Source organism: Botrytis byssoidea (assembly GCF_014898295.1).
Source record: "Botrytis byssoidea strain MUCL 94 chromosome Unknown BBYS_005, whole genome shotgun sequence".
Taxonomy (NCBI): domain Eukaryota; kingdom Fungi; phylum Ascomycota; class Leotiomycetes; order Helotiales; family Sclerotiniaceae; genus Botrytis; species Botrytis byssoidea.
This window is the reverse complement of record NW_024065846.1, coordinates 1,158,612-1,172,955: the sequence shown is the minus strand read 5'-3', so window position 1 is coordinate 1,172,955 and position 14,344 is coordinate 1,158,612. Positions and strand designations below refer to the sequence as shown.

Below are 14,344 nucleotides of genomic sequence, written 5' to 3'. Positions count from 1 at the left end.
ATGGATCTTTTTGGTGGTTCAAAGTAAGCATAAAATCTCCGCAGAAGCATTTTGTCACCCTTTCACTAACGCCTTATTTACCAAGACCCTGGTCGGCCCTTGACTGGACCTCAAGCGATGATAGAGTTCGAGGTGGAGCTTCACAATCTTATCTTGAATGTTCCACGCCTTCCTCTATAGCTACATTCAGGGGTACACTGGACATAAAAACTCTGGGAGGTGCAGGTTTTGCATCTCAAAGGACGACTGCAGATCACACTGTAAGTTAGTATAGACGAGGCGTGGGTTTTCTCAATCATCCTGGTGTTTCGAGTGAATTCATTAAAGCGCTCAGCGTATACGCCAAACAAGTTGCTTGCTTTCCACGCAGACCAAACTTAATCGTTACATTGGTCCAATAGCACCTGGCAGTTTTACATGACCTTCGCTGAGCTATTTCAAAGCTCCCTCTGGAGTCTCATTTCGGCTAGAACATCAAACATGCATGTTGAGAGACAATGAGGGGCTGTCTGTACACGATCTAGAATACTACACTCGTACATGGCTTCCAATCCCATTGCAACATCATGAAATTCTGTTTTGCATAAGGCTAGGTACAGAGTTGTATTACTAGACAGACGCAAGTTTATGTCGTATGGCGGCCGGAAATTACACCTGTTTGTGGAGTTAGATACAGAAGCGCCTTTTGTTCTTCCCAGTAATGACGAATATGCATTCTGGGCGATTCTACAAAACCCTTTATCACGAAATCAACTGCGATGGGCTTCATGCTAATAGCCGAATTTGTAGTGGGATCTCTCGGCGTACGATGGAGTTCTACTCAGTGTAGGAAAGAATGATCGAAAAATGTACACCTTCATCCTCAAAGATGAATTGCTTCCAAAGAGTCCCAATGGAAGAGAGCAAAGTACGATTAGTTGGGAGTTTGACTTCAAAGGCCCTGCAGATCATTCATCGATTTTGGTGAAGTGGGAAGATCTGAAACCCACTTATAGGGGACGCGAAAAGAAAGATGCCGCCCCTCTAGATCTGAGAAACATCAAAAGATTTAGTATTATGATGCGAAGGTAATTCTGTCAGCCGAACCAATTTCATTCTTTACTAATCTTAACAAGCTTTTTCGGCACCCAAGAAGGGGACTTTTCCCTGGATATCATCTCAATATCCGCCACAAAACATAAAGAGGATATCGATACACCATATCGAGATGATCCCAATGAGAAAGGTTACACAAGTCTGGATTCTAGAAAGGGTGAAGAAACCCCTACAATGCGGCAGAGCTGGATGGCCTGGTTCTTTGGGTGCAATGTATCATAGGAATCGACGGACCGGTACATAAATGATTGGCCTCCACAGTGACTCCGGCGGCAATCTCAACGCGCCACGATATATCCACCCCCGCTTCGATCCTTGTCCACACGAGGTTCGTCTGAAACACCATGTCAATTTTGGTGATTAGCCAATTAACATTGGATACTGCCAGAAGTAAGATGCTTATCCTATCCGATTTCTTCATGCAGCTGCGAAGAATGATCCACTATTCTTTACAGAGATTGTCCGTTAAAGATTCTTGACCGGAAGTATAATAGAATATTCTGTACCGCATTTACGTCTGCCATAAAATACCTGCGGTTGACAGTCCATCGATGAGACATTGGCTACCTCGGACCGAATTTGACTTGAGCTAGCCATGTTTACACAAGTACGAGTAACCTCCTCATTCCTTCCGGATGTACGGTACTACCTCAAACAAGGCTTTCTCAAAAGAGGGCTTCTTTCAGCGGAATCATCCTAGAGCGTCACATGTGTCTTTTTTAATTGCCAAGATGTCAACGCTTTAATTCTTTCATAGCATTTGTTAGCTACATATGTATGCTTCAGTAAACCACGTAACTACCATGCTGCAGTGTAGTATTCGTATGCACACTGAAATAAGCACTACATAAAGTTCATCCGATTGAATGTCAGGTACCCTACGTTCTTCATTCTAGAAGCAATCTAGTTGTAATACAGTACTACATCGTGTGCGGCGCATTTTATTTGAGATCTTACGAATTACTTGTTCAGTCGAATGCTATTCCTTCAACCCGTCAACCTTCCAAATCCTGTTTTCCGCGATACAGTTTCGAACCTGGTCATACTTAGGAGGAACTCTGTATCCTCGTGCTCTACGCCGCAATACCACCCACACCTACAGTTGACTCCATTTTCCTAATATGTCGACGAACCATTCCTAAAATCATCCCTGACAGCTGAAGGTTCCACGTTTTTCCCTTGTCTAACATCTATCTCATCAACACCCACACTTTCTCTCTCATTCTGATTGTACCCATGCAAACTATTGTACCGAGTGCACTATATCTGCCCCATAACGATGATTACTACGATATATAGTAGCTCGTTTCGTTTCGTCTTGCGCCTTCAGCTCCTTCGCGCGATGTGTCTCAATTGAAGATAATTCTCCACAAACGGCACGCACGGGCAATGGTTATCAATCAATAGAGAAATGCCATATCTGTCAATCCAAATGTACAACATATTGAGGCCCTGAATCTTTTGTCTCGGGATATACGGGACAGCCCCCAACAATCAACTGTTTGGATTCTTATTACTTAAATTGTATAGATTATTTTACAATGATTCATTCATTCCATATATTCCTTCTTGGTCAAGGCTACTGGTGGAAAGAAAGCCAGTCACTGTGCCTTGCTGAAGACACAATCTAGATCTCACACAAATTATTATTGTCACAATCGTCTCATTCATTCCAATTGCAATCTCAAAATTCAACATTCATTAAATAATGTGGAGTATCGACTCATACGTTACCTTCCTCCTACTAAACTTTGGTAATTCAACCACGAGGCACAAAAAACTTCAAGGTTATTTATATCTTCAAGTTTCCCCTTTAGCCTTGTTCTCCGGATGTACGGATCGTCCTTCAGAATCCAGAGTCTAGACACCTGGGCTCGATACGATTTACCCCAAGGGGACATTTCCCCCATTCTCATGCATACAATTGTCTCCAATTCAAAATCCTACATCTTGCTCGTCTATTTTCTTCCCTGTGTTTTGTAACCCTTACTGTAGATGAAAACGTACCATACCTATCACCTACTAGGTACGCACTGGTGCTCAACCAAAATTTGATTGGACATCACAGTACCTATACGAGTGCGCCATGCACTCCTCCATCACATATCCACTCGAACCACGTTTTACTCGGCCCCCATTGCTTTACTCATCTATCTACTAGAGATTAAATCTTGAACCAACAACCACCACTTTAGAAATATTCAAACCCCAAATTTGCCAGGATGCACCAAAACTGGAAAACTTCTAGAAATGTTTATTGCATGCTTCTGACTACAAGAAATGTTACAAAGTACATTGATCAGTGTATCGCTGAGTAATAAGTCGGTCAGTCTAATATGAGGTAAGACGGGTATTACCCTATCTTCGAACCAGATCGTCTTACCGCTCCAAAGGTTCAGGTTCGAACGCGGCGTACACGCGGAGCCATTCATCTGATTCTTTTCAGAACGGTACGAGTCCCATCTGCAAAATACCGCACATCCGTGCAGCTACGAGACGCAGGCTTACGGTACATATACTCGATCTTCGAGCCTGGGCAGGCTGGGACAAGTTTGTTCCGGCGCTGAGAACTGGCTATCGGCGCCAGATGGTGGTTTCACGTGTTTCCTTTTGTTCTTCTGATTTTTCTTCCTTTTTGTTCCTTTGCGATCGTTTGATACATCGGTAAAGAATTCACAACGTGTTTGATGGTGTCGGTGAAGAAGATATGATATGTGGCGTGTTCTCTGTAGACAGATGTCACTCGTAGTACCACAAACCAACCCTCAGCACAGCTACAGCCGTAAGATACGAAAGTGAGGCGCATCAAGAAATTCTCCTCTGCAGTCGTCCATATAAAAATAGACACAATCCATTTCTCCTTGTCCGATCTTAACTTCCCTATCCCATGACTATATGTACATAATCCTCCATCCCGAGATTCCCAAACCGGAAAAACGCGCGCTGCTTATATTTCTGTGCCACCACACCAACCCGCATACCATACACAATACAGCATACCCCATCCAAGCCAGCACCCCATGCCCCATTTATATACCAAGCCCTATCATATATATCCTACGTAGGAGAAATACCGCTCTCCCCTCCCCTTAACACACCACCCACCACAGATTTCACACCGCCTTCACTCACCCATCCTACATATTCGCAGCGTACAGTCTTATATATCTCCGAATCGGAAACTTGCTATGTTTTGGGAAGAACGCGAGATGATGACATACTTCGTGCATACATGCTTTCTTGTACCGACCACCGTACTCACCAAACAAAGGAGGAGATGGAAAAGGAAACATGATGGATAGCATCCACCACCACACCACCACCTCCACATATACGTACCGAGCAAACATACAATCGCCATTGTCAGCCGAAAAAGAGGCAGTGTAAGCCATCAATATCCCAGTCCACCCTATCTACGTGTTTAAACCCCGAGAAACTAGATTTCCCCTTGAAGCGAGGAGATGGAGAATTCCGATACACAATGCCTCGTTAAGCTCACAGCTCTATACCTCATTCCATGCATATCCCATATTCCATCCATGTTCCATGCAGAATACATGTATAAGATTCCTCCTATACTCTATGCATTCCATAATGCAACGTCGGCACATGGCATTTTTTAGAGCTTTGCTGGATAAAGTGTGTCTCTGAATGCGAATACCACCCACCTTGTAACCCTTCTCTTTACCTTTACTTTTCATTTTCAAACACGTCACCTCTAAACGGCAGTGTTAGATTACGTAGATGCCAACTAAAATAATTGCAAGCAAAACTTTGCGCCCGGCAAAATTTTTAAACGAAGCTTTTTGGTACGTTGATTGCATGCACTTTCCCATCGAAGCTTGTTTATAGAAAGAATTATTTTCTACTAGCCCAGCAGTACATTCGTCTGTGGACCTACCTTCGCCAAAGTCGCCTAAACTCTTTTCCCATTTCCTTCGTCCCCCCTTCCTCTCTCCCCTCCGCTCTAATTTGCCTTACCTTACCTTGCCTTGAACTTACCTCAAATATCTACACAAAGAATGTAAAACCCCTACATGCTCCCCCGTTATAAACCCTATCCATGACGAATTACCACCTTAACAAGCCCTACACAATGCTCTACCAGAGCCCAAGGACCAAAGAAACCAAGGACCTCCAACGGTTCTCTGCCACTGTCTCGCATGCATACATATGCAACTCCTGTATTGTACACCTCGGCATCTATCTAAAACCATAAAACGAAATGAGATGAGATGCAATGACACAGGGGAGATCAGATGAAAATGATGCAGGTGAGAAGGGGGAATACTTGGGTTAAGCGAGTGCGGCATAGTGCATGACCAAGAACAGATCCAGATATCTCTTAGTAATCATCATTAAGTCTTTTCTTGGAAACAAACACATAAATCATCATGAATTGAAGCGGCACTGGCAAGAACAAGCTGGTCTGTTTTCATTCATATGCGACTTTTGTGTAGCATTTTAGTTTACTAAATCTCAATCCCCAACTGCACTCCGACGACTGGAGACAATCAGTGCATCATCTGAATTTTGTGCGATGTTGCAAGTCCCCGGACGTCTCAGGTCCAAACCAAGACTCAGACTAAGTTCAAGCCATCAAGGTGTCAAGATCCATCTATAGTCTTTCACCAGCAGCCGCCTTAGCCTCACCATACTTCTTCAATCTGATAGATTGAACGCTGATGAAACCAGTAGTATCCGCAGGAGCGAATGAACCGATTTCGTCCATTGAACTCTCACTTGCATCGTACAACTTCTCGGTATCTGAGGAACGACCCAAAACACTGAAGGTACCCTTGTATACGCGGCATCTGACTTGTCCATTGACATTCTTCTGGGAAGCAACGATAGATTCCTCAATGAACTCACGCTCAGGCGAGAAGTAAAGACCGTTGTAGAGAATCTTGGAGTAGTTGAAGGTGACGAATTGATCACGAAGAGCACGGACTTCACGGTCCATAACCAAACCTTCGAGATCAACGTGAGCGGAGCGGAGACATGTAAGACCAGGGGTTTCGTAACATCCACGGGATTTGAGACCGATGAAACGATTCTCAACGATATCGATACGTCCAACACCGTGACGACGAGCAATGGCGTTAGATTCCAGGAAGAGCTCGACTGAATCAGTGATGGTCTTGCCATTTGTGATGAGTTTCTTTGGGAGACCCTTCTCGAAAACGAGAGTGAAGTCTTCTGGCTGATCAGGAGCCTTCAATGGGTCAACAGTCAACTTCCACATATCGTCTGGAGGGGTGATATCTGGATCTTCCAAGATACCAGCTTCGTAACTGCAGTGTGCCAAGTTCTCGTCCATACTCCATGGCTTTGCCTTTGTGCTGCTGACTGGAATGCCTGCCTTGGCAGCATACTCGAGGAGATCGTTGCGGCCTGCGAAACGCTCGTAGAATTCTGGTAGACGCCATGGGGCAATGACCTTGATGGTTGGTTGAAGAGCATAGAATGCGAGTTCGAATCGAACTTGATCATTACCCTTTCCAGTGCAACCGTGGGATACGGCAATACACCCTTCCTTTTGGGCGACTGTGATTTGTGCACGAGCAATGACTGGACGAGCGAGGGATGTACCTGATTCCCAGCCCAATTAGCCTTGAAGCTCTTCCTCGATCTTCTTATATAGTATATGTGTATGACTCACCCAACAAGTATACGTTCTCGTAGATAGCGTTACATTGGACGGCAGGGAAGCAAAGTTCGTCAACGAATTCTCTGGATATAATGTCAATTGAGTTCTTCCATAAAAAGTGAATAAGTTTGCATACCTCTTCAAATCCTCAACATAGCATGCAACAGCTCCGATCTTCATGGCCTTAGCTTTGGCAGCTTCGAAGTCCTCTGCTCTCTCATTAGTAAAGTCTTACTCTCTTAAAAATGCAGAGTATCGTACCCTCTTGACCAACATCAGCCATGAAGCAGACAACATCATATCCCTTCTCAATCAACCAAGCCAAAATACAGCTGGTATCCAAACCACCACTGTAGGCGAGACAGACCTAGAATCAACAAGCATCAGCTCAAGCTCCATCCCCTTCTATGTCCTACAGTTTTGAGGTTAAATCTTACCTTATCTTTTGCCATTTTGAAGTTTTGTATATGTGAAAATTGTATGAGGAGTAATTGAGAAGGTCAAGTTTGTTTGTATTCTTGGAAAGTTATGAGTAATGTCAGTTGTGGATTCAATTGAGGGAAGGGCCCCAACAATAGTGTATGAAATGGTGGGGTTGAACTACACGCTCTCCTTGAATGTTTTTCTTATCAAACCAAAATTTTCACCTCTTCAGCCACAAAGATAACCAAATGAAGTTAGTTGCAATTGACAGCCTTACCATTTTCCCCTGTCAGATGTGGCAGTTAAAGGGAAGATAGCCAATTGAAATGATCTGACCAAAATACATGACATGAAATCCTTATCAGAAGACGAGAAAAGAATTTTCGTGACTGCTGCAGTGTTGCAGGTATGGGAAGTGGAAACTCAAAAACACCCGATATTGACCGTTAGTGCCTCTATGGAACTACCTCCTCAATGTACGTCCAACTGGATTCAGAAATTGATACTTTTCAAGAAGTGGAGCGATTCTGACCAGCTTGAATTAAACAAAAACTCTTCGTGTGCGCGTTGGGTGTGAGCATTGAAGTGATGATCTTGACGACCCTGAACCACTCAGAATGAATGTACAGTAGATACACTTCCTTACAGACCACCCCAACAATAGATACGTGAAATTTTATCTTAGCCAAACTTCTTAGTAGACTCTTTCGATATTAGATAGTATATCAGAGAGCACATTTGACATCACCATGTAATTTTGCAGTAGGCATCAAGTTGTAAAATACTCTTGATTTCTTAATCCATCAAGGTGAACTACTTCATAGGATATCGACGATGTTCAGTCGCTCTACGCCCTCAATACCACTCGCTCCTAATTAACAAAAACACTAACACAAACCACACTTGAGAAATTATCAACCTTGCTATCAATAAATATGATTCGACATCGTGTTGCCACTAATGCAAGATCAGTAACCAGCCCGTCGTTCCTTTATAGAAGCAAAGTAGGAACGACGTTAAACGTCTATTCCTCGCCCTCAATTGGGGCCTCCTCTTCGTACTCCTCCTCTCCCTCAGAGATCGAAGCGTCCTGGTATTGTTGATACTCGGAAACCAAATCGTTCATGTTGGACTCAGCCTCAGTGAACTCCATCTCGTCCATACCTTCACCAGTGTACCAATGCAAGAAAGCCTTTCTTCTGAACATAGCAGTGAATTGATCACCGACACGCTTGAAAAGTTCTTGGATAGATGTCGAGTTACCAACGAAGGTGGAGGACATCTTGAGACCACGGGGAGGAATGGAGCAAAGGGCGGTTTGGACGTTGTTGGGGATCCACTCAACGAAGTAGGATGAGTTCTTGTTTTGGACGTTGCGCATTTGGTCCTCAACCTCCTTCATGGAAACCTTACCACGGCTTTAATAAAAAAAAGTTAGTATCTGCAAGATTTTGGAAGGTTGATTATAGGGCAGACTTACAAAATGGCAGAGCATGTCAAGTAACGACCGTTACGGAAATCGGAAGCGGCCATCATGTTCTTAGGGTCGTACATTTGTTGAGTCAACTCTGGCACAGTGACAGCACGGAAAGAGTGTGCACCACGACTGGTCAAAGGAGCAAATCCAACCATGAAGAAATGGAGACGGGGGAAAGGAACCATGTTAACAGCCAACTTTCGGAGATCTGAGTTAAGTTGACCAGGGAAACGAAGACAGGTGGTCACACCGGACATGACGGCGGAAACCAAGTGGTTAAGATCTCCGTAAGATGGGTTGCTGAGCTTCAAGGTTCTCATGCAAATGTCGTAAAGAGCCTCGTTATCGATACAGAAGGTCTCGTCAGAGTTCTCAACCAATTGATGGACAGAGAGAGTTGCGTTATATGGCTCGACAACGGTATCGGAAACCTTTGGCGATGGAACGACGGAGAAGGTAGCCATCATACGATCTGGGAACTCCTCACGGATCTTGGAGATCAAAAGCGTACCCATACCGGCACCAGTTCCACCACCGAGGGAGTGGGTGATTTGGAATCCTTGAAGACAGTCACAGCCTTCAGCTTCACGACGGACAACATCAAGAACTTGGTCGACAAGCTCAGCACCCTCAGTGTAATGGCCCTTAGCCCAGTTGTTACCAGCACCGGATTGACCGAAAACGAAGTTGTCTGGACGGAAGAGTTGACCGAAGGGACCGGCACGGACGGCGTCCATGGTACCTGGCTCCAAATCGACGAGGACGGCACGGGGAACATACTTGTTGCCAGAAGCCTTGTAGGGGTTAGCGGACGATTTTCGTAGAGTCGAAATTGTGTATATATATACCTCGTTGAAGTAAACGTTCATACGCTCAAGTTGGAGATCAGATGTACCATTGTAGCTGTAAAAGTCATGTCAGTAACGCTTAGAGACGAGACAAGAGCTTCCGATATTACTTACACACCGGAACCGTCAAGACCATGCTCGCCAGAGATAGTTTGCCTGTGATATGGTTAGTTTGAATCTGAGATTGTCGCGAAGCAGAGCTTTCGCAGAGTTGGCATCTCGTACCAGAAGGCAGCACCAATTTGGTTACCCTGAGTAGATGGTCAGTAGAGCTCATAGGATGCATCTGGCTGGATTAACTTACACATTGGCCGGTTTGAAGATGAACCTGTAGATCGAAAAGTTACTTGGTCAGCGATATGTTACTTTTAAAAAATATATAGTGGGGTGCTTTTCAGGGGTAAAGTCAACGCGTCTTGCAAGAAGGCGTAGAAGTCGTAGATGAAAAGACAGAAATACATACGATTTCACGCATATTGAAGGTTGATTTAGGTTCCTGTCTTGAGGTATTGAGATGTGGGAGTTTGGGTATTGAGAAATTGGAGGTGGCAGATAGAGAAGTATTAAGAGGTTTAAGGATTGCTGAGATGTCCTTGTGGATAGTGGAGTTTGTTGTTCACCGCTAGGCAGGAGTAATTGGTAAACAAATAAAACACTAGTGGGGATTAATTTACTCAATGGGCTTAGTGTATCGGACGTTGAGAGACCGCTGATCACGTGAAAATAAACTTTCGGATTCGTGAGGCAATTCGCATCAAAGCAGCCGATGTGTAGAGGGTCTCTTTGTTGACGGTACAGATTAATATTTTACTTTCTGTGTCATATTAATCATCATGGAAAACGAGATCAAAGCTTTCCTACCCAACATTGATCCGGTTCTATCGGAGTATTCAGTTGGATACCTCACCCATGCATCAAACGCATATGTCGAAGCAGACCAAAATGGTCCATCACCATTATCAGAAGCAGCGGTTGCTATCTCCGCGCTTTTACTATCAGCTTCTGGTGACCCAAGCCCAGAGAACCAGTCAAAGATCAATCAGATAGTGGAGAAATGGGTTCAAAAATTTGATGGGAGTGGGCAGAATAAGCAGCTCTCTTCCGCTGCCAAACGATTAGACCAAGCCATCCAAGTTGGGGCTCAGAGGAACATGTCGTCTACTTTGGGTGTATCTCTTGGGGGTGTCGATTTGGAATCTGCAAATGTTAGAAAAGTGGAGTCAAGAGTTGATAAAAAGAAGTTGGAGAAAGCTGAAAGAAAGATTGCTGCTAAACAAAGCAAGAAGGAATTCAAGGCCGTCGAATATGAGGCTTCTAAACTTATCAATCAACCCGATGACGCCCAGTCATATGAAGAGTTCTTCATGGCTGTCAATCCTTTGCAATTGGGATCGGGTCAATCTACAAAGAGCAAGGACATCAAGGTCGACAATATCGATGTTTCTATTGGTGGGTTGAGAATTTTGTCAGACACAAATTTGACCTTGGCTTATGGCCGAAGATATGGTTTGGTAGGTCAGAACGGTATCGGAAAGTCTACTCTATTGAGAGCTTTGGCAAGGAGAGAATTGGCTGTACCTACTCACATTTCTATTCTTCACGTCGAGCAAGAAATCAGTGGAGATGATACACCTGCATTACAAGCTGTACTTGATGCAGATGTATGGAGAAAACACTTACTTGCAGAACAAGTCAAAATCTCCAAACAACTCGCAGACATGGAAGTAGAAAGATCATCGATGGCCGATACCTCTGAGCAAGCAGAGAAGCTTGACAAAGAGCGTGAGGGTCTCGATCAAACATTGGGTGATATTCAAGGCAAGCTTGCAGAGATGGAATCTGATAAAGCCGAGTCTCGAGCTGCAACCATTTTGGCAGGTCTTGGTTTCTCTCCTGAACGACAACAATTTGCTACCAAGACATTCTCTGGTGGTTGGCGTATGCGTTTGGCATTGGCTAGAGCCCTGTTCTGTGAACCTGATCTTCTACTTCTTGACGAACCGTCTAACATGTTGGACGTTCCTTCTATCACTTTCCTTGCCAATTACCTTCAAGGATATCCAAGTACAGTTTTGGTAGTTTCTCACGACAGAGCATTCCTGAACGAAGTTGCAACTGATATCATCCATCAACATTCCGAACGTCTCGACTACTACAAGGGTGCCAATTTCGAATCTTTCTACGCTACAAAGGAAGAACGCCGCAAGACAGCACAACGAGAATACGAGAACCAAATGGTTCAACGTGCTCATCTCCAAGCATTCATCGACAAGTTCCGTTACAACGCTGCCAAATCCTCTGAAGCCCAATCCAGAATCAAAAAGTTGGAAAAGATGCCGATTCTCGAAGCCCCTGAATCCGTCTACACGGTTCATTTCAAATTCCCTGAGGTGGAAAAGCTTTCTCCTCCAATTGTTCAAATGACAGATGTATCCTTCGGCTATACTCCCGACAAGCCTCTCCTCCGCAATGTCGACCTGGACGTACAACTCGACTCTCGAATTGGTATCGTCGGACCCAACGGAGCCGGTAAAACCACCGTTCTCAAACTTCTCATCGGAAAGCTCTCTCCCACTGGAGGACTCATTTCTCAAAATCCTCGACTCCGCATTGGTTTCTTCGCACAACATCACGTCGATGCTCTCGATTTAACCACCAGCGCCGTCGGCTTCATGACCAAGACCTATCCCGGAAAAACCGACGAAGAATATCGTCGTCACCTCGGTGCCTTCGGTATAACCGGTATGACTGGTCTTCAGAAGATGGAACTTCTTTCCGGAGGTCAAAAATCTCGTGTCGCATTCGCCTGTCTATCTCTACAAAATCCACATATCTTGGTTCTTGACGAACCTTCCAATCACTTGGATATTGAAGCTATGGATGCGTTGAGTCAAGCATTGAATGCATTCCAAGGTGGTGTGCTGATGGTTAGTCACGATGTTACAATGTTGCAAACGGTATGCACAAGTCTTTGGGTTTGTGATAACGGAACCGTGGAGAAATTCCCTGGGGACGTGCAGGCTTACAAGAAGAGAATCACAGCACAGGCAGATGCAAGTGGTGTTGTGCAGGCTCATTAGGAAATGTTCAAAAATTACAATTTCTCAACTTATCCTATTCCAAGTTTCAAATTGCAAGTCATATGATGGTTCCATTTCTAGCGTTTTTATATCCAATATTCCCACCATTCACAGCACGCCTAGTATCCCTTTTCCCTATCCACTAAATTAATAAGGTCTCTCCCCTTTTCTATATTCTCCAAGTTCGCATCCAAAATTGCAAAACTCCTCTCCGCATACGTCGTCCCAAGCCCACTGACGTGAGGTGTAATAGCCACATTTTCCAAGGTCCATAGTTCGTTATCTTGAGGTAAAGGTTCTGGGTCCGTAACATCTAATGCAGCTCCCCTCAAACCTCCCTCACTTAATGGCTTCTTCAAATATGTAATCAGGTCATCTTGATTAATGATACCACCCCGGGCAATGTTAATGATGAAAGCGCTTGTTTTAGATCCCAATATTTCGAATTCAGCTGCGGAAAGGAAGTGGCGAGTTTGTGGTGTCAGGGGAACGGAGATCAGGAGAATATCAATATCCTGTTTGAGGAAGTTATGCAGACTCTCCTTGTCGAGTCCGGAGTACCAGGCAGACGGAAGTGTGCCATCTGGATCGCCAGTATTGGGGACGATGTATTTACCCTCATCTTTCTTAGACTCAGGGGTCGTGCGAGGCGATGCCGTATAAGCTATAACATCCATTCCCATAGCTTTACAGATTCTCGCAGCTTGTCTGCCAATCGCTCCATACCCAAGAACACCTAGTCTTTGACCCACACAATCTCTCATTGAACCCAATTCTTTAAAATCTCCCCAAACATGCTTCTTCTCCCACTCAAGCATTATCTTCTCCTTATGCGAATGACTCAAGATCTGCATGATAACCCATTCTGATATCTGCGGTCCATGTACACCAGACGAGTTTGTAATTGGAATTTTGGTGTCTTTCCAGATGGGAGTATTGCTCAATCTATCTGTGCCAGCGCTGAAAAGATGAACGAGTTTGAGATTCTTCGCTTTCTCGGCGGAAGGAGGGAAGGATGAGAGGGTAACGAGTATAGTTGCATGATGCCAGGTTTCTGAGAGGCGAAATAAAATTGTTAGAAAACCCCGAGGCCCGGAACTTTGGGAAATGAGAATGAAATGACAAGGCAGGTAACTCACCATCTGGCACATCCGCAAGGTCCAATGCCTTCCCTACACCAAAGAATATCTGTTTGTATGTGATCTCCACGTTATACTTCTGTCTCAACCTATCCAAAATTTTGGCATCTTCTGGAAAAGGGAGAAGACATAAAATATGCTCTTGTTGTTGAGGAACTTCGCCCATGATTGTAGATGTAAGTAAAGTCAAACGATCAGTGGCAATTGTGTACATAAATTACAGATAGAATAGATACTAGAAGCTCGGAAAAGGCAATGAGGCTTTATATATTGAGTTTACAGACGATGAGAACAGAACGAGATAATAAACGTAATAGTATTTCACACGTAATCCATCTCACACGGGGTGATATTAGTGGATATTGGTCACAATTGAGAAACTTATTTGGATTTATCATCCTCAAATTGGGTGCTCACCGAGGTCGCACCCACTCGTCTCATCCTAGAGTATTTATCGACTCACTCGTATCTGTCTGAGCATCCATGGATTTTGTGGTACAGTCACAACCCGCTGAGAGTAGTAATCCAGTTACCCCGCTGCACCTCTCAAGGTTTTCGGCGCTAAGATAAGATAAGAAGTTGCATGAAATTTCCTGATAGGCTTCTGATTCCATGCCAGAATGACAGAAAGG

General features: G+C 44.3%; 5 protein-coding genes across 5 annotated transcripts; 2 read left to right on the top strand and 3 right to left on the bottom strand.

Moving 5' to 3' along the window:
• On the top strand, positions 1-1,317 carry EAE97_003166 (uncharacterized protein; the record flags this gene model as incomplete). The annotated part of the gene is made up of 4 exons (XM_038873678.1): positions 1-23; positions 86-260; positions 790-1,067; positions 1,116-1,317. 4 exons carry the CDS (start codon positions 1-3, stop codon positions 1,315-1,317), a joined length of 678 nt encoding a protein of 225 aa, XP_038735541.1.
• Positions 1,318-5,713: 4,396 nt separating this feature from the next.
• EAE97_003165 (uncharacterized protein) lies at positions 5,714-7,197 on the bottom strand (the record flags this gene model as incomplete). Its single annotated transcript, XM_038873677.1, has 5 exons — positions 5,714-6,687; positions 6,758-6,828; positions 6,882-6,954; positions 7,007-7,112; positions 7,183-7,197. 5 exons carry the CDS (start codon positions 7,195-7,197, stop codon positions 5,714-5,716), a joined length of 1,239 nt encoding a protein of 412 aa, XP_038735540.1.
• Positions 7,198-8,192: 995 nt separating this feature from the next.
• EAE97_003164 (beta-tubulin) lies at positions 8,193-9,968 on the bottom strand (the record flags this gene model as incomplete). Its single annotated transcript, XM_038873676.1, has 7 exons — positions 8,193-8,586; positions 8,649-9,439; positions 9,494-9,548; positions 9,608-9,649; positions 9,719-9,744; positions 9,798-9,821; positions 9,957-9,968. The coding sequence occupies 7 exons, from the start codon at positions 9,966-9,968 to the stop codon at positions 8,193-8,195; spliced, it is 1,344 nt and encodes a 447-aa protein (XP_038735539.1).
• Positions 9,969-10,326: 358 nt separating this feature from the next.
• Positions 10,327-12,573, top strand: EAE97_003163 (uncharacterized protein; the record flags this gene model as incomplete). Its single annotated transcript, XM_038873675.1, has 1 exon — positions 10,327-12,573. One exon carries the CDS (start codon positions 10,327-10,329, stop codon positions 12,571-12,573), a length of 2,247 nt encoding a protein of 748 aa, XP_038735538.1.
• A 119-nt stretch (positions 12,574-12,692) lies between these two features.
• EAE97_003162 (uncharacterized protein) lies at positions 12,693-13,878 on the bottom strand (the record flags this gene model as incomplete). Its single annotated transcript, XM_038873674.1, has 2 exons — positions 12,693-13,627; positions 13,713-13,878. 2 exons carry the CDS (start codon positions 13,876-13,878, stop codon positions 12,693-12,695), a joined length of 1,101 nt encoding a protein of 366 aa, XP_038735537.1.
• Positions 13,879-14,344: the final 466 nt, after the last annotated feature.